This window comes from Musca autumnalis, unplaced genomic scaffold (assembly GCF_047663935.1).
Source record: "Musca autumnalis isolate F117 unplaced genomic scaffold, ASM4766393v1 scaffold_4, whole genome shotgun sequence".
NCBI classification, from domain to species: Eukaryota; Metazoa; Arthropoda; class Insecta; order Diptera; family Muscidae; genus Musca; species Musca autumnalis.
In genome coordinates, this window is record NW_027411977.1 from 47,250,909 (window position 1) to 47,271,745 (window position 20,837).

The 20,837-nt window shown below is 36.0% G+C and overlaps 1 protein-coding gene across 1 annotated transcript in view; it reads left to right on the top strand.

The window, feature by feature from the left end:
* LOC141401502 (uncharacterized) overlaps positions 1–10,511 on the top strand; it is a 30,829-nt gene extending 20,318 nt beyond the window's left edge. Inside the window, exons 4-6 of the mRNA XM_073981792.1 lie at positions 9,842–9,992; positions 10,090–10,272; positions 10,334–10,511. Coding sequence (XP_073837893.1) covers positions 9,842–9,992; positions 10,090–10,272; positions 10,334–10,379 — 380 coding nt within the window. The 3' untranslated portion in view covers positions 10,380–10,511. The remainder of the gene's footprint in view (positions 1–9,841; positions 9,993–10,089; positions 10,273–10,333) is intronic.
* The last annotated feature ends 10,326 nt before the right edge of the window (positions 10,512–20,837 follow it).

The window sequence follows — 20,837 nt, forward strand, 5'->3', positions numbered from 1 at the left end:
TAATTACATTCCTTACAGTTAACATATAAAATGGTAAGGCGAAAATTTTCACATAACAGAATACTTAGTTAAAAATTCAAATATGTATTGTAACTGTTTCAGTTTGACCCTTCAAGATTTTCTAATCTCGAAATTGTTTGGATTTTTGCCATTGACAATGAAATCGGTGCATATTTTACAATTGCATTTTTGGTGTTTCTTTTACCAACGATTTTCGTGTACAGCACTTTCAAAGAACTCAAGGAGAATATTCGTCTTCAGTTGTTTATTTTGTATTTGTCAACGATTTTTCAAAATAAAATAATGGCCCTGCTGACGTTTTACAAATTATATGCTAAATATTACAGCAAGGATACAATTGGTGAGTGACTGATTCGCCAGCAGCGGGAAAGTAATTTCTTTCGTCTTTTTGTTTTTAGATTCTACTTCCCATACTACAGGTATAGCCCTTATTCTATCGCTGAACGCAATCTCTTGTGAATTGTGGCATATGCATACACGACCCATAAATGCCGAAAGTAGTGTGAAAAAAGATCGTCGACGATTTTTCGGTTATGCATTTTACACAAATGGTTTAGGTTTATTGCTGGGGCTAGCCCAAAAATTGACTAAAGGTATGTATTAATCAATGTATCAGCATTTTATGCTAGGTTAACTATTTCTGTCCGTCCGTCGTTCTGCCTGTTGACAAGATACAGTTTTTAAGATAGAGCTTTATAATGTGTTATAGAAGTTTTTATTACTCCTACGATGTTTGGCATTGATACAGCATCTAAAGAACGATACTTCCTGATTTTCGGTATTTTGAAGGTTATACCCACATTATCGTACCGAAGGGACTGAAATTTGGTATTTAGTCTTCTTTGCACAGTGGCGGCACTTACATGGGAAGGTGTGACAAAAATACTTTTAGATAATATATCGAACTGAAATTTTTACAAATGGATCCTCGTGGCCTAAAAACACTCTGAGAAAAATATTGGACTCCTAGGTCCAAATTTTCGCGTGGTTCCCACATTACGAATCATCCTCAATTGTGGTATTTTACTGTTACGGACACATTGTTCAACCGAATTCGCTGTAATTCGGTACTAGGTGTTCTTATAGCATAGTAAGACTCTTCGAGAACAAGTGAGCAAAGGCTATAGTCAGGACGGGCCGACTGTGTGATACCCTACACCAATACCCCTGTGCATAAGATTATCACTGGTAAACATTTCTTTTACGGAATATTATATGACTACCACCAAACTCAATATGCTCATTCCTCTCTGGGACCCCCATTAACCAACAAAATTCCCTGACGATCCGATCAAAATTGCGACCTATAGCGTGATTACAAAAAATGGAAAAATTGGATGCATTACCGACTATTGTGATAGCTCCCTTGTTTGACCACCATATTTCCTTCATCCATTGCCAGACTTTGCCGTTGGAATACTCCTACTAGAAGCTGATATATTCGCATAAGACGTTGACATTTTCTCCAAATAAGTTTTTTGTCCATTCCTACCCCTAAATATCACCAAACATAGGGCTTTTTCCTTTGTGGGACCCGTCTCGTGACGATCCGATCAAAATTGCGACCTGTAGTGTGATTACAAAAAATATAAAAATGGGATGCATAACCGACTATTGCGATATCTCCGTTCCTTGATTTTCTACGAAAACCTACTTCATATCGTTGTAAAGGTGATATTTTATTCTTTCATTGCCAGGTTTTTCTTTTGGTGTACGCCTTAGCGGAGATATTCGCTTTGTAATAAAAAGTTGACTTTTTCTCCAAATAAGTTTTTTACCAATTCCGACCCCTGAATATTATCTTTCCATCACCAAAATCAGTAGTTTTCTTCCCCTCCGTATATTATCGAATATTATCCGGCTTTTTCCTTTGTGGGACCCGTCTCGTGATGATCCGATTATTACCGACTATTGCGATATCTCCGTTATTTAGCCACCTACGCCAACCTACTATACATCATTGTAAAGATAGGACTTCCTACTTTCATAGTAGGGCTTTGCTTTTGGAAAGTATAATTAAAATCGCAAAAATGAAATGTAGGGTATTATTTGCGACTATTGTGATATCTTCGTTGCTTGACCACCTACGACAACCTACTTTACATCGTTAGAAAGGTGATATTTTCCACTTTCATTGTCAGGGTTTGCTTTTGGTATACCTTTTATACAAGTTGAGATATTTGCTTTGAAATAAAACGTTGACTTTTTCTCCAAATAAGTTTTTTGCCTATTCCGACCCCTAAATATTATCCGGCCATAACCAAAATCAGTAGTCTTCTTCCCCACCAAAATTTCGTGATGATCCGATCAATATTGCGACCTGCAGCATGATTTCAAAAAAATTGAAAAATGGGATGGTGTACCGACTATTGCGATATCTCTGTTATTTGGCCAACCTGCTTTGCATCATTGTAGAGATGGTTTTCTACTTTCATATTCAGGCTTTGCTTTTGGAAAGTCCCCAACCAAAGCTGTCATTTTAAGCAGCTTTCCTTTACTTCTTAATTTTACTCCTCCAGCGTAATTTAGGTGACATTTCCAATACACAGGTAGTCTAAAACTTCTCTATAATTGGTGTATATTTTTCACATTTTCACATTTTCTTTGAAAGATATAAAAAATTAAATTGCTTACAATTTTGGTAATTAATGATATTTTTCAGTAAGTTAGCGACCAAAAAAGTGTTCGTTAAGTTTTGTCCATTGCAAGAGTGCTGCCAAATTTTATTTAAACTTTTAATACCCTCAGCATTTATGCTAACGAGGGTATATACACTTTCATACGGGCAAAATGTGCCTCATCGAAATAATGGTTTTAGACACCGAGTATGTTTGAACGAAATCCGTTTCAGACAATTTGGAGTCGATTTAGCAATTTCAGTCCGTCTGTCTGGCTGGCTAGTACCCACGATAACGCTCGAACGGATTAACCGATCCGAACCAAATTTTGGGTATCGTAATATTTTGACTAAACTTAGTTTAAGTTCGAAAATGGGTCATATAGGTCCACGCCTTCGGGTACCTCCCACAAAAGTTCGAAAATGTTCGGAAAATTTGTGCGCACGATAACTCTTGAAGGGAGTAACCCATTTAGTCCATGCTTTGCACATTCTGAATTTTTTACCAGACTTAGATGAGGTTCCAATATGGACTCAATCGGTCCACTCCTGCGGGTACCTCCCACACAAAATTTTGGAAAAGTTCAGTTTACGGGCAGCTCTCGAATCGCTTTGGTTTTGGTTCTAACAACTTGTATTCACTGCCCCCCATACGACGGTACAAGTTTCATCAGGGGCAAGCTCATAATTCCTGACAAAATAGCCTGAAAGTTAAAAAAACCGTATGACACCGTGTGTAGTTGTTGGAGCGCAAGATAACTCTCGAATGGATCTGCCGATTCGATTGAATTTAGTTTAAGTTCGAAGATAAGCCATATCGGCCCACCCTTTCAGGTACCTCCCTCACAAAAATTTAAAAATTGTTCGAAAAAATTGTGTGCACGATAACTCTTGAAGGGAGCGATCGATTTGGTCCATGCTTTACACATCCTAATATATCTAGCAGGTATAGATCAGGCTCGAATATGGGCTATATTTATCCACTCCTTCGGTTACCTCCCACACAAAGTTTCACTTTAAGACCTTCTCTCGGATCACTTTGATGGTACAAGTTTTTCCAGGGGCAAGTTAATACTTCCTAAAAAACTGCCCAAAAGCTGTAAAAATGTTTTTGTAACTTATTTTTGCTAGTTCGTCTATATTCGTTATAATTTAGGCATCCATAGCTAAGCCCCCAGAAGACATACACATCTTATTTTTCGTATACCCGTTCCATATACCGTTAATAATTCCTCATTTAAAAATCAGCGCTCTACATTTGCGTTAAAGCGAGTAAATCGATGTACAAAATTTGACAATTCGTGTGAGAAGAATAAAAAATTTTACAAAAACTGGGGGTAAGTTTCACTTCGTAGATGGGCAATACCGGTCCACCACTTCCACTTCCCCTAAAATTTAAAAAATGTCACTAAAATGGTATATATATACTTTCTTGAATAGGGTAACCGATTTTGTCCAAACTTTGGATCTTCTAATATTTTGTCCAAATTTAGTTTAACTTCCAAAAGTGACCCATATTGGTCCTCTCCTTAAGGTACCTTCCCTGCAAAAGTTGTAGAATGTATCTTGTTGAAATAAATCGTATTATGTATATTAATCACAAAAACTTAAGATTATATACAAGTAAATGAACAAAAATTGACTGACAATGTGAATGCTATAGCATTCACGTCATTTTGCATCGGAATGCTATAGCATTCACGACCGCGTATGTGTATGCTCGAAGATCCATTGGAAATGTATACCGATGCTATTCGTTGTGGTTCTGTTTACAGCGATATTATGTTTTCCTTGGACAAGTTCATGCTTCCTGGCCTATTGGTCCAAATGTTATACGATGACCCACTGAAATCTGTAGAGGGTGCGATATCTATTGAAAAGATACGACTCCCAAAATAAGATCCACTTTCATAATGGCCTATGTCGGTCCATTCCTTCAAGTACCTCCTCCGCAACTCTTTTATCATAATCCACATTTTTGTCTGAAAGTTCAAATGTTCAAAAAGGGTCTCAAAATTCTGAAAAGACCCTAAATACATTCGATCTGTCCGTAGATGAAAGGTTTTATTCACATAGGCTGAGGCAAAGCCGACTGATTCTTTTTTTACTTGTTATTCATCATTTTGCTTTTTAATTTTACCGATATTTGTCGGTAACTCAAAAAATACTTAGAAAGTCTAAAAAAATCTAAATCTTAAAACTAAGCTATTAATCTCAACGCTTTAAATGTTATAAACATTTCTAAGTAAAATATCATTGGAATACAATACACAGTTCCAAGGGACTTTCTCACTTTAGAGGAAAGGAACACCCAAGATCAATTTTTAAGGCAACTAGGTTAATTAACACAAGGTTTGAAATTATTGTCATCCATCGATGTTTGAAGGGTAGAAAATTTTTCGACAGATTCAATTAGTTAATTACATATTGACTGTATAACTGAGTCAACAGAGGCTAGGCAGAAAGAGGAGATGAGGACCGAAAAATTTTAAAAACTTCATTTTTCTTATTGTCCTGCCAATTGCTATGGCTATGAACGAAAAAATCAATGAAATAAATACAAATCTAATGCTCAATATACGAAAAAATATTGATGTCCGGATTATCGAGGTACGAAAAATATGAGATGTCCGGATTACCGAGTCTACAATGTAAAATATTCTAGTGTCCGGATTACCACGTTGTCCGGATTAACGAGTGTCCGGATTATCGAAACTATACTGTAATAATTTTTTATTTTTAATTTTTTAGTAAATTCATTTTTTTGACCACTGAGAACCAAAACAAATTAGGCCATTTTAAGCCGAAAATATAGACAAAAACTGTAAAATGCCTGAAATAGGGTGGTACCGTTATATTGGGGGCAAAACCTGAACCTATTACCGCAATTTTTGGTGAGGAAGTTTCTGTACCATTGGGAACTCCAAATGTCAAGATACAGCCAATTCGGACTAAAAATGAGGATAAAATCCTCAATATACCTAATATCGGATTGAACTGCTGTATGGGGGTTATAGGAAAAAACACACAGATCCATTTCCTATTCATATATTGTCATCCAAATCTGAAAAGTGGGCAAAGTTTTAATTCGATTGGTCAACTGCAGCGTGTTAAAAATGAGTTACTAGATTTAAACTGAACGGACTGACAGACACCAAAAAAAAGTTAAAAAAACACTGTAAAAATAACTAGTGGAGAATATACAACAGTAAAAAATGGAAGAATTATTTCTTTAGTTTATTATACATTGTAGACTATGTAATCCGGACATCACACATTTTTCTTACCTCGATAATCCGGACACCAATATTTTTTCCTATTTTGAGTATTAGATTCTTATTTATTTCATTGACGTTTTCGTTCTTAGCAATAGCAATTGGTGTATACATGAGAAAAATTAAGCTTTTCAAAGTTTTCGGTCCAAATCTTGGCTTTCTGGCTAGCCAGTGTTGATTCCGTTATACAGTCAATATGAAATTAACTATCTGAATCTGTCAGATGATTTTCTCATCGCTCAACCATTGATGCCTGGCTATGATAAGCAACAGTATTTAAAACCTAATGTTCGGTAGCCTAGTTCCCAGAAAGATCAATGTTGCGTGTTCTTTTCCTCTGAAGGAATTAGTTCATTCGCCCTCCGGTTAGTGAGAAAGTCCCTTGGGCCATGTAATGTATTCCAAGGACATTTTATCTAGAAATGTTTAAATCATTAAAAGCGTCGGGTTTAATAGATTAGTTTTTATTGGGATTTGTAACTAAACGAGGAAACGAGTAGATACCATAGATTCAATAATATTTTCTTTCTTTGACATTGAAAATCACTAAGGATTGTTTTATTGCATTCTCGTAATTATGCAACCAAAAGATTTGAATTCCATTTTGTCTTATTCGTTAGCTAAAACATTTATATAAAAAACATCTCTTTTTGGTTCGTCGACGAGATGAAGTCATTTAGTGATGTTCATAGAAATCGCTAAATATTCACCATAATGAAATGAGTGCATATGAATTCTGTAGTTCTATCGCGAGTCATAAGAGGCTCGTTTCCCATGGAAAAGGGAAATCATTGTGGTCGCCATCCGTGATATTTGCTTAATATGAATTCGTTTACCTTAGATGTCAATTATTATATAGGTAAAGTCCCTTATTAATGATTTAAACATTCAAAATTATATGTTTTTATTACTACTCGGTAATCCGGACAATTCGATAATCCGGTGGTGTCCGGATTATCGAGACTATACTGTATTATTTATTATATTTTTTTCTCTAAATTATTGTAACTTATTAACTTCTATTTGTATTAAATTTTAATGGTTTTAATTGCTTGAATAGTTTTTTGACGGTCTAATTTTAATACAAACAAATATTTCAAATTTAATAATCTACCTTTTTTGTGTCATTTATTTTGTCAATTTCATAGAATCTCAAAAAGTTGAGATACATACAATAAGCCACACATCTCATTACAATCGCCACAAAACTGAAAACATTTTTGAAATACAATTTTTTAATAATTTGTAAAATAAATTTCACCGAAAAACAGCACAAGTGTACATGTGTTTTCCATTTTCCTCCGATCTTTTTCATAGAAAATAACACAAGTATAAATGTGTAATTTTGTACAAGAAATAAAATGCACACGCAAAGATACGTTTAAAAAATTGATAAAAAATACATTTATAACAAGTAAAAAAGTATCAGTCAGCTTAGCTGACAGAGATATACCCTCAGCCTGTGTATATTGAAACAATTAGGGGGTTTTAAAAATTGTGGATGTATGAACCGACAAAAATGTTGATTAGTATTAAAGATCAAAAGTTTTGCGGAGGAGATACTTAAAGGATCGACATTGACCATTATGGAAGTGGATCTCCAGCCACTACATATGGCACCATAGGGGTTTTTTACACCCTTCGGGCTGTTAGCTCAAGAAGTATGGACATGCCCCTGAAAAAAATTTTACCACCGTAATTGAGGTAGCGAATGCAAGTTGCTTCAACAAAAATCAACGTGATTCGATTGCAGGTCTTAAAGTGAATTTATCCGAAATTTTGTGTGGGAGGTACCAGATGGAGTGGACAAATATAGTCCATATTTGAACCTGATCTATATCTGGTAGATATATTAAGATGTGTAACGTATGGACCAATTCGGCCACTCCCTTCAAAAGTTACCGTACTAACAATTTTTCCGAAAATTTTGTAATTTTTGTGGGGGAGGCACCTGAAGGAGTGGACCGATATGGCTTATCTTCGAACTTAATTTATGTTTGGACAAAATATTACTAAGGCCAACTTTTGGATCGAATCGGCAGATCCGTTCGAGCGTTATCTTGCGCTCCAACCACCTCACACGCTGTCATAGGTTATTTTGCAACTTTGGGGCTATTTTCTCAGGAAGTGTGGACTTGCCCCTGATGAAACTTGTACCGTCGTATAGGGGGCAGTGAATACAAGCTGCTAAAACAAAAATCAAAGCGATTCGAGAGCAGGTCCTAAACTGAACTTATCCCAAATTTTGTGTGGGAGGTACCGGAAAGAGTGGACCGATTGAGTCCATATTGGAAACTCATCTAAGCCTGGTAGACATTTCACGATTTGCAAAGTATGGACCATATCGGTTACTCCCTTCAACAGCTACCGTACGTACAAATTTTCCGAACATTTTCGAACTTTTGTGGGGAAGGTTCCGGAAGGAGTGAACCGATATGACCCATCTTCGAACTTAAACTAAGTTTGGGCAAAATATTACGAAAGCCAAAATTTGAACCAAATCGGTTTATCCGTTCGAGAGTTATCGTGCGCTCCAGCCAGCAGGACAGACAGACAGACAGACGGACGGACATTGCTCAATCGACTCCAAATTGTCTGAAACACATTTCGTCCAAACATACTTGGGGTCTAAAACCATTAATTCGATGAGGCACATTTTCATCGTATCAAAGTGTATATACCCTCCTTAGCCTAAAGGCTGAGGGTATAAAAAATTAAAATTTTTTGTTCCTAACGTTTGTTTTTGGGATGCTCTATGAATATGTAACAAAAAACCAAAACAAAATCATCGACAACTAGCAAATTTTACAAAAAATATTGTTTTCGCTCTCCTGAAAATTTTGATTTTTAGACTTATGTGGTGTCCCAAGAAAATCACAGATTTAATGTTCCTTGAGGTCAGAAAATTACTCTATGCGCTATATGTCCACATTTTGGTATTACTCCCATAACGCGGTACCTTGAGGACTTTAGCTACCTTTTTCCGATGAAAAAAATATAATTTGTCATTTATGGTTTTAGTAGCTAAAAACCACATTTTAGTATAACTCCCAGATAACGGTTCCTCCCGACCGAAGTTGCAGTAATTTCGCACAGCGGATTCTTAGATTGGAAGGTAAAATATACCGCTCGATGTGAAGTCATTTGAAGGATTTTTACTAAAGTGGCTGTGACTCGATATTTCGTAGTTAAGAGAGAGAGAGAGAGAGAGAGAGAGGGAGGAGAGACTGCAAAAATGCTTTTCTCTTCTACCACAGGCTACCAGACAAATTTCTTCGGTTAAAAATGGTAGAGCTGATTTTTCGACATTTGTTTGACGATTATTTTACAATGAAGAAAAAAATGAACAATAACAGAAGAAAATTGAGAACGCTGACAAAAAAAAAAAAATAAAAACTGTGAAATAAAATAAGAAGAGTGAATTTTTATGTTTTTTTTTTGACATTTCTACCAGATCTACCATTTTTCGTTCCTTTACTTTTTTGGTAAAACTGTTCATGAGAGAGCAATTTCACAGTTTTCTCTTTTACCAATTTTACCATTAAAAAAGTAAAGGAAAAAAGCTATTGTAACATGGTATTTCGGTTGGTAAATGGGTAGAAAACACCGATGTGTCATTGGTATTAAACCTTGTTTAAAAGGAAGTGATTTTCTTCAGTTAGAATATTTCATCACTCCTAGGAATAAGCCTTGACGTGACGGAAGAGCTTAGTATTTTCATAAACGAAAAGAAACTTATTATTATATTTTACTTCAATACAACTAATAGAGGAGGGTATAAAAAGTTCGGCCCGGCCGAGATTAATGCCGTTCTCACTTGTTTATATTTGCAATTTTACCTAAGGTACAAGTGTCGTCGTTTAGAATACGAATAAGTGGACACTATTAAAGGCTGCTCGTATTCACGTTCTTTTATATTATTTCCCAGGCACATCATTCTATTGGTTTTTTAGAGTTGGTATTATGGTTATAATTCTGTTGATTAATTTCACGGTATTCCTATTGCTATCGATATACATCTGCAGGACACGATTGAGTGTGGCTCAGTTAGTACACGATTCGGACTTGAAAAGAGAATTGTAAGTGTTGTTTTTTGTTAATAAAAAGTAAACTGCAAATATAGCTTTGAACCTAATAATATGCTTCATACAATGAATGACACTCGTTGCATTGCAGGGTAATAATTATTCTACGCTTATTCGCAATGATGGGAATTTCCCGTCTCATTGTCTTTGGCATTATCTATATAGGACATGTTAGCGGTGTGGCTATGATGCAAGTCGTTGAAGTTTCCGAGGCTTTGATGATATTCGTTTTATTCGTAATGAAGGAAAATATAGTCGATTTGATGAAAACTCGGTAAGTTTATGGTAAACTTTTGAGGTTATAATTAAATTTATTTTAAAAAATACAATTTCAGATTTTGTTGTTGTTGCAAATCCAAAGAAGATGTTGTGGCAATCTAGCGGAGTAGTGAGCACTGCAATATATAAATGTTATCTCTTGAATTTTTTAAGTAAATCTTTGAGGCAAATGCATACTGTTAGATAATTAAATGTTTGCAAAGCAATAAGATATATATTACACAGTTTTTATTTATTTTAAATAAATACAAATTTTAATATATTTCCTATCTTTTATTTCAAACACAAATACATTACTAAAATAAAATACAACAACAATAAAATTTTATAAAAAATTGTTTGTGAAAATAAAAAAGTATAACAATTTGTTTTTGTGCCTGCAACTAATTTTTTGCCAAGTTCACAACTTTAAGTCCTATACCGTATTTCTAGAGAAGTTGGTTCTAATGTTTGGTATGAGTACATACTTACTTACATAGCTGACCCATTACAGAACATTTCTTCCATAAGCCGAACTAAGAAAAGATCTCCAATTCTCTCTATTTGTTGCTTCGCGCTCTGGAATACCGCGCCTTTTCATCTCTTCATCCACTTGTTTGCACCATCTATTCCTTGGCCTGCCAATTCTGCGTGCACCGCCAAGCGGTTCATATATATACTCCTTTTTAGCGGGTTCATCTTCACCCGTTCTTACGATATGGCCTAGTCAACGCAATCGTTGCATCTCGATACGTTTAACTATACTGATGTCGTTGTATAGCAGATAGAGCTCGTAGTTCATGCGACATCAATATTCACCGTCAACGCAAATTGGTCCGTAGATCTTTCGAAGAATTTTTCTCTCAAACACACCAAGCACTGCCATGTCTGCTTGCGCAAGTACCCAGGCTTCGGAGCCATGCATCAGCACAGGTTTTGTAGTGTGTTATTTTTGTTTGACGAGATGTGGCTTTGTTTTTAAACAGCTTACTTAAACCAAAGTAGCATCTGTTGGCCAATACAATTCTTCTTTTTATTTCACAACTGATGTCGTTTGTTGTGTTTACGGAGGTGCCGAGTTAGACGAAGTCTTTTACTACCTCAAAATTATAGGAACCAACTTCCACAGTTGGTCCGAGCTCAATGGACGCATTGTGCGTCGACACCATCAACTTGGTCTTCTCGCCGTTTACCGCCAGACCCACTTTAGCAGATTCTCCTTCGACCTTCATAAAGGTATCTGTTACTTCTTTTTACTGATCGTCCCATGATGTTTATATCATCAGCATAAGCAAGTAACATGTGGCTATTGGTGTAGATTGTGCCATTTCTTTTGACGTTTACTTCTTTTGACGTTTGCTCTCGTATAACCTTTTCCAGCAGTATGTTGATGAGATCACACGAAAGGCTGTCTCCCTGTCTGAAACCTCTTTTGGTACAAAACTCTTCGGAGATGTTCTTTCCTTTTTAACTGAGGATCTTGTGTCAGTTAACGTCATTTTACAAAATCCGAATGAGCTTTGCGGGGATACCTAATTCAAACATGGCTTGGAATACCTTTGAACTCAGCGGGCTATCGAAGGCTGCTTTATAATCGACAAAAAAAGTGGTAGGTGTCGATCTGCATCTCTTTGGTCTTCTCCAGGACTTGCCTGGTCTAAAGCCGCATTGGTATGGTCCAATTATCTCGTTGACCATAGGCTTTAGTCGTTCGCACAATATCCATGACACTATCTTGTAGGCAATAGGGAGTAGACTTATGTCCCTATAGTTAGAGCATACAGTCTTATCTCCTTTCTTTTGAACGGGGCACAGGATACTCAGGTTCCAATCGTAGTGTACGCGTTCTTCATGCCAGATGGTGCTAACTAGCTGTTGAATACACCTTATCAGCGTGTCGCCTCCGGTTTTGAAAAGCTCGGCTGGTAAGCCATTGGCTCTGGCTGCCTTATTATTCTTCAGCCGATATATTGCTGTCTTTACCTCATCTTGGCTGGGCGGTATACATTCAATACCATCTTCTGGGATTGGGTCTGTGGTATCTTCGTCGTCTTCGCTGCTATTGGATACCAACAGTTTTGAAAAATGTTCTTTCCATATCCTGATCACACTATCTGTATAGTTACCAAATTACTTTGCTGGTCTCTACTGGAGGATGTGCCTGTACCAAAGCCATCAGTTTGATGCTTGACTCTTTGGTAGAATTTTCGGGCTCCATTCTGGTTCCTGTATATCTCGATTTTTTCACACTCCCGCTTTTCCATCTCCCTCTTTTTCCTGCGGAAAAGACGTTTCTCCTCTCTCTTTTTCTCCCGATATCTCTTTCGTGCGCTACGCGTTGTTACGGATTGTAAAGTAGCCCTATATGCCGTATTTTTCTCGTCGGTAGCGGTACGACACTCCTGATCATACCATGGATTCCTTGGTGGAGGTCTCTGGTATCCAAGTATGGATTTTGCGGCTGTTTGCATGGAGTGGGCAATGTTTTGCCATTGTCCTGATATGTTATCGGGACGAGGAGTGCTTTGATTAAGCCATTGGACCAGTTGAGTGGAATATGCTGTGGCTATCTGTTGTGATTGCAGCTTACCGATGTCTAACTTTCGTGTTGTGTCTGTTCGTACTTTGTTTGCTACGTTTAACCGGGTGCGTACCTTTGCTGCAACAAGGTAGTGGTCCGAGTCTATGTTTGCTCCTCGGAACGAACGCACATCCAACACGCTCGATGAATGTCTTCCATCTATCACAACGTGATTTGATTTCTTATTTTGTGATCTGGAAACAGCCAGGTATTCTTATGGATGTCGAGATGTTGAAATCTGGTGCTGCTAACTACCATGTTTTTTGCCGCGTCTATCAGCCTCATACCATTGTCTGATGTTTCACTGTGGGCCAAATATATTTTCCTTTCCAATTTTGGCATTAAAATCGCCTAGAATAATTCTAATGTCATGGGTTGGACAACGGTTATATGTTTTTGTTCTAAGCGCTGATAAAATATATCTTTGGTCAGTTCGTCCTTGTCTTCAGTGGGTGCATGAGCGCAAATAAAGCTGATGTTGAAGAATTTTGCTTTTATTCGAATTGTATCAAGTCTTTCATTCACTGGTGTGAAGCAGGAGACCAGGTGTTTTAACCTCCGACCAACTACAAATCCGCAACCAAACTCATGTTACTAGCATGAAAGTGCCTCCGAATTGAATAAAAAGTTGCCGGTTGTCATATTCTAATTTTATGTTTAGAACATTGGTGGCGTTTTTTATTGTAAATGTAGTTACAATTTTGTATTTTTTTAACTAGTTTGGCTTAATTCCATTGTTGTTGTTTTAATATTTTAGAACAACGAATTTATTATTAAATAAATGAATAAATAAAAAAATAAATTCGGAAAAGATCAACACCATTGTTGAACTTTTGTGGGGGAGGTACCACAAGGAGAAGATCATCGGCCATTTAAGAAGTTAAACTAAATTCGGACAAAATATTAGGAGATCTAACTTTTGGACCAATTGGGTTGTCCCGTTCAAGGGATATCGTGTATACCATTTTAGTGACATCTTTTATATATTGGAGGTAAGTACAGGAAGTTGTTGACAATCTTCGAACTAAAACTAAGTTTGGACACCTTTTGGGCTGTTTTTTCAAGAAGTATGGACTTACCCCTGAAAAAGCATTTACCGTCGTAATTGAGGCTGCGATTGCAAGTTGCTTCAACAGAAAGTTATTCGAGAGCAGGTTTTAAAGTCAACTTATCCGAAATTTTGTGTGGGAGGTACCCGAAGGGATGGACAACTGTAGGATGTGTAAAGTATGGACCAAATCGGTCACTCCCTTCAAGAGTTATCGTGCGCACAATTTTTCCGAACATTTTTGAACTTTTACCTGGCAAAATGTGCCTCATCGTTTTAAACCCCAAGTATGTTTGGACGAAATCCGTTTCAGACAATTTGGAGTCGATTTAGCAATGTCCGTCCGTCTGTCTGGCTGAAGCGCACGATAACTCTCGAATGGATCAACCGATTTGGTCCAAAATTTGGTCTTCGTCATATTTTGTCCAAACTTAGTTTGAATATGGGCAATATCGGTATCTCCCACAATATTTAAAAAAGTCACTAAAATGGTATGCACGATATATCTTGAATGGGGAAACCAATTTGGTTCCAAACTTTTGATCTCCTAATATTTTGTCCAATTTTAGTTTAACTTCTAAAATGGTCCATATCGGTCCTCTCCTTAGGATACCTCCCCCACAAAAGTTCAAAATTTATGTCTAAGTGCAGTTTAGGGTCTGTTCGAAGATCCTTGGGAAATGTATAATGATGCTGTTCGTTGTGGTCCCGTTTACAGAGAGATTATGTTTGCCGTGGACAAGTCCATGCTTCTTGGCATACTGATCCAAAAGTTAGACTATGACCCACTAAATTGACTAGTGGGCGCTATATCAATCGAAAAGATATGACCCCCAAAATAAGCTTAACTTCCATAATGGACTACGTCGGTGCATTCCTCCACATTTTTGTCGGCAAGTTCAAATGTCTAAAAAGAGCCACAAAATTCTGTATGTAGATGAAAGTTTCGATTCATATAGGCTGAGGGTATATCTCTGTCGGCAAAACCGACTGATACTTTTTACTTGTTTTAACGGAAATGGCTAGAATTTTGAAATTTGGTATAGGAATCATGGTTGGGAAGTGGTGTGATATAAGAAATTGGTTTTGGAAATTAGTACTTATGTGTACGGAAAGTACTAAATGGTACTAAACTTGGTACAATTTGGGTGAACGGATAGAACTAGAACCTGAAATATGAAATTAAGATTAAAGTTGGAGTATAGGATTGAGGTAGTTTTAGGAATTCGTGCTTTACTAAAGTACTACATGAACTGACATTTTTCAAGACTAAGACATTATTGATTCATTCAAGCCATTCGTAAATACTAAGCCGTGTCATGTAAGACATTGTTTAATGGCTTGACCACATCGACCACAAACTTGTTTGACTGTAAATGGCAACATACCATTTTCAAGCTTGGGGTCACTTGTGCATATATTGTATATATTGTGGCCGCTTGTGGGTTATAATGTGGTCATTGTGGTCGCTTGTGCGTATATGACACTGCGAATCGGACACTTTTAGTTATTACGCTCAAAAGTTATGGCGTTTCAATTCTAACTATAAGAATAAAATCTTATAAAAACGCTACTCATTATATTGAGAATCATTGTTAATTTATGGTTTCCTATGGTTACTCTCTTTCCATAAAAAATATGTTCTAACATAAAAAACATGTTTGTACCCAAAGAAATAAAATTGAGATATGTTACAAAATGTTGCAAACATATATTTGTTTGGACACATACAAAATATGTTTGGATCCAAACATAGATTTGTTTGCAATCAGCCCCAAACAAAAATTTGTTTGGATCCAAACATATTTCTAACATATATTTTTCTGCGTGTACTATGAAAAATACTAAGTGGTACAGAATTTGATATAATTTGAAATTTTTAAAGGAGTTTTCGGAAATTCGTTCGTAACCCAGCAAAATTTGAAGGAAGGGGTTTCTTGCGATGTCGTGATTTCATGTCATCTTTTGCATTGGTTCAAACGAAGTCGTGGAAGATCCGATATTTTCATTAGCATTTGAACCAATGCAAAGGTAGTCGTGAAAGATCCGATATTTTCATCAGCATTTGAACCCATTCCATCGATCCAATAAAGATGAATTTTGTGTTTTTATTTATACACATTTTTCTAAATATATAAGACTAGCAAATGCCCGCTACTTCGTATGCGGAAAGGGTACAGAATATATAATCAATATTTAATACGGGAATGGTGAATGCTGGAGATTCTGTTGTACTAAGACCTATTTTTATTACCAATATTTTTTTCGATTGTAGCCAGAATTTACAAAAAAATCTGCCGTATCGCATCCCTACACAACTACCATATTTTTTATTTCGAATTTCCAAAACTACGTATCATATTGCAAATTTCAGATTTGACTCCTGGTTTTTAGTACTTTTTGTATAAATAAGTACGAATTTTAAAAGCTTCCTCCCTACCTCCACTCTAAACACGAATTGCTAATCTAATGCCAAATTTCAAAATTCCAGTTCTACCCCTTACAAAATCACAAATTGTACAAAATTCTATACCATATAGCCAATACCAAAAGGTGCCAAATTTTGTACCATTTAGCACTTTTCGTACACGATTTTCCAAAACGTACTTTCATATCTATCCGTTCACCTAAACCCAATTTATAGCCAATTTAGTTCCATTTAGCACTTTTCCATAAGTACGAATTTCCAAAACTACCTCAATCCTACACTCCAACAGTAATCTATTCACGCAAATAGAAATTCTGTACCATTTAGTACTGCTTCGTGCACGTTAGTACGATTTTCCAAAGCTACGTCTATATCTCAATTCTATATTCCAACAGTAATCTTAATTCCATATTTCAGGATTCCAGCTCTTCAAATCCAAATCATACTAAGCTCACTACCATTCAGGACTTTTCGACCTTTGGTGCATCTTTCTTACTCTTCATCAGTGACCCCCATTCCAAATTTCAGGATTCCAACTCTATCCGTGCACCCAAATCCAAGTTGTACTAAATTTAGTACCATTAAGAACTTTTCGTGCACTTATGTATAGTTCGAATTTCCAAAAACCTTTCCTTGTTACTCTCCACCAGTGACCCTAATTTCAAATTTCAGGATTCCAGCTCTAACCGTTCACCCAAATCCAAATTGTACTAAATTTAGTACCATTTAGTACTTTTCGTACCCCTATAGTTCGAATTTACAAAAACCTTTCATTGTTACTCTTCATCAGTGACCCTCATTGCAAATGTTTGTATTCCAGCTCTATCCGTTCACCCAAATCCAAATTGTACTATTTTTAGTACCATAAAGTACTTTTCGTATACTTTTAATTCGAATTTCCAAAACCTTTATTTTTTACTCTCTATCAGTGACCTTAATTCCAAATTTCAGGATTCCAGCTCTATCCGTTCACCCAAACTCAAATTGTACTAAATTTAGTACAATTTATTACTTTTCGTACACTTATAGTTCGTATTCCAAAAACCTTTCATTTTTACTCTTCATCAGTGATCCTCATTCCAAATTCCAGGAATCCGGCTCTATCCGTTCACCCAAATCTAAATTGTACTAAATTTAGTACCATTTAGTACTTTTCGTGCATTTATAGTTCAAATTTCTAAAAACCTTTCTTTGTTACTCTCCACCAGTGACCCTAATTTCAAATTTCAGGATTCCAGCTCTATCCGTTCACCCAAATCCAAATTGTACTAAATTTAGCACCATTTAGTACTTTTCGTGCACTTATAGTTCGAATTTCTAAAAACTTTTTTTGTTACTCTCCATCAGTGACCCTCATTACAAATTTCAGGATTCCAGCTCAATCCGTTCACCCAAATCCAAATTGTACTAAATTTAGTACCATTTAGTACTTTTCGTACCCCTATAGTTCGAATTTACAAAAACCTTTCATTGTTACTCTTCATCGGTGACCCTCATTCCAAATGTTTGTATTCCAGCTCTATCCGTTCACCCAAATCCAAATTGTACTAAATTTAGTACCATTTAGTACTTTTCGTACCCCTATATTTCGAATTTACAAAAACCTTTCATTGTTACTCTTCATCAGTGACCCTCATTCCAAATGTCTGTATTCCAGCTCAATCTGTTCACCCAAATCAAAATTGTACTAAATTTAGTACCATTTAGTACTTTTCGTACCCTTATAGTTCGAATTTTCAAAAACCTATCATTGTTACTCTTCATCAGTGACCTTCATTCCAAATGTTTGTATTCCAGCTCTATCCGTTCACCCAAATCCAAATTGTACTAAATTTAGTACCATTTAGTACTATTCATGCACTTATAGTTCGAATTTCCAAAAACCTTTCTTTTCTACTCTCCATCAGTGACCTTAATTCCAAATTTCAGGATTCCAGCTCAATTCGTTCACCCAAACCCAAAGTGTACTAAATTTAGTACAATTTATTACTTTTCGTACACTTATAGTTCGAATTCCAAAAACCTTTCATTTTTACTCTTCATCAGTGATCCTCATTCCAAATTTCACGATTCCAGCTCTATCCGTTCACCCAAATCCAAATTGTACTAAATTTAGTACCATTTAGTACTTTTCGTGTACTTATAGTTCGAATTTCTAAAAACTTTTCTTTGTTACTGTCCATCAGTGACCCTCATTACAAATTTCAGGATTCCAGCTCAATCCGTTCACCCAAATCCAAATTGTACTAAATTTAGTACAATTTAGAACTTTTCGTGCACTTATAGTTCGGATTTCCGAAAACCTTTCTTTGTTACTCTCCACCACTGACCCTAATTTCAAATCTCAGGATTCCAGCTCTATCCGTTCACCCAAATCCAAATTGTACTAAATTTAGCACCATTTAGTACTTTTCGTGCACTTATAGTTCGAATTTCTAAAAACTTTTCTTTGTTACTCTCCATCAGTGACCCTCATTACAAATTTCAGGATTCCAGCTCAATCCGTTCACCCAAATCCAAATTGTACTAAATTTAGTACCATTTAGTACTTTTCGTACCCCTATAGTTCGAATTTACAAAAACCTTTCATTGTTACTCTTCATCGGTGACCCTCATTCCAAATGTTTGTATTCCAGCTCTATCCGTTCACCCAAATCCAAATTGTACTAAATTTAGTACCATTTAGTACTTTTCGTACCCCTATAGTTCGAATTTACAAAAACCTTTCATTGTTACTCTTAATCAGTGACCCTCATTCCAAATGTTTGTATTCCAGCTCTATCCGTTCACCCAAATCAAAATTGTACTAAATTTAGTACCATTTAGTACTTTTCGTACCCTTATAGTTCGAATTTCCAAAAACTTATCATTGTTACTCTTCATCAGTGACCTTCATTCCAAATGTTTGTATTCCAGCTCTATCCGTTCACCCAAATCCAAATTGTACTAAATTTAGTACCATTTAGTACTTTTCGTACCCTTATAGTTCGAATTTCCAAAAACCTATCATTGTTACTCTTCATCAGTGACCTTCATTCCAAATGTTTGTATTCCAGCTCTATCCGTTCACCCAAATCCAAATTGTACTAAATTTAGTACCATTTAGAACTTTTCGTGCACTTATAGTTCGGATTTCCAAAAACCTTTCTTTGTTACTCTCCACCACTGACCCTAATTTCAAATTTCAGGATTCCAGCTCAATCCGTTGACCCAAATCCAAATTGTACTAAATTTAGTACCATTTAGTACTTTTCGTACCTCTATAGTTCGAATTTACAAAAACCTTTCATTGTTACTCTTCATCAGTGACCCTCATTCCAAATGTTTGTATTCCAGCTCTATCCGTTCACCCAAATCCAAATTGTACTAAATTTAGTACCATTTAGTACTTTTCGTACCCTTATAGTTCGAATTTCCAAAAACCTATCATTGTTACTCTTCATCAGTGACCTTCATTCCAAATGTTTGTATTCCAGCTCTATCCGTTCACCCAAATCCAAATTGTACTAAATTTAGTACCATTTAGTACTTTTCGTCCCCTTATAGTTCGAATTTTCAAAAACCTATCATTGTTACTCTTCATCAGTGACCTTCATTCCAAATGTTTGTATTCCAGCTCTATCCGTTCACCCAAATCCAAATTGTACTAAATTTAGTACCATTTAGTACTATTCATGCACTTATAGTTCGAATTTCCAAAAACCTTTCTTTTCTACTCTCCATCAGTGACCTTAATTCCAAATTTCAGGATTCCAGCTCAATTCGTTCACCCAAACCCAAAGTGTACTAAATTTAGTACAATTTATTACTTTTCGTACACTTATAGTTCGAATTCCAAAAACCTTTCATTTTTACTCTTGAAATTTGGAATGAGGATCACTGACCTCATTCCAAATTTCACGATTCCAGCTCTATCCGTTCACCCAAATCCAAATTGTACTAAATTTAGTACCATTTAGTACTTTTCGTGTACTTATAGTTCGAATTTCTAAAAACTTTTCTTTGTTACTGTCCATCAGTGACCCTCATTACAAATTTCAGGATTCCAGCTCAATCCGTTCACCCAAATCCAAATTGTACTAAATTTAGTACCATTTAGTACTTTTCGTACCCCTATAGTTCGAATTTACAAAAACCTTTCATTGTTACTCTTCATCGGTGACCCTCATTCCAAATGTTTGTATTCCAGCTCTATCCGTTCACCCAAATCCAAATTGTACTAAATTTAGTACCATTTAGTACTTTTCGTACCCCTATAGTTCGAATTTACAAAAACCTTTCATTGTTACTCTTAATCAGTGACCCTCATTCCAAATGTTTGTATTCCAGCTCTATCCGTTCACCCAAATCAAAATTGTACTAAATTTAGTACCATTTAGTACTTTTCGTGTACTTATAGTTCGAATTTCTAAAAACTTTTCTTTGTTACTCTCCATCAGTGACCCTCATTACAAATTTCAGGATTCCAGCTCAATCCGTTCACCCAAATCCAAATTGTACTAAATTTAGTACCATTTAGAACTT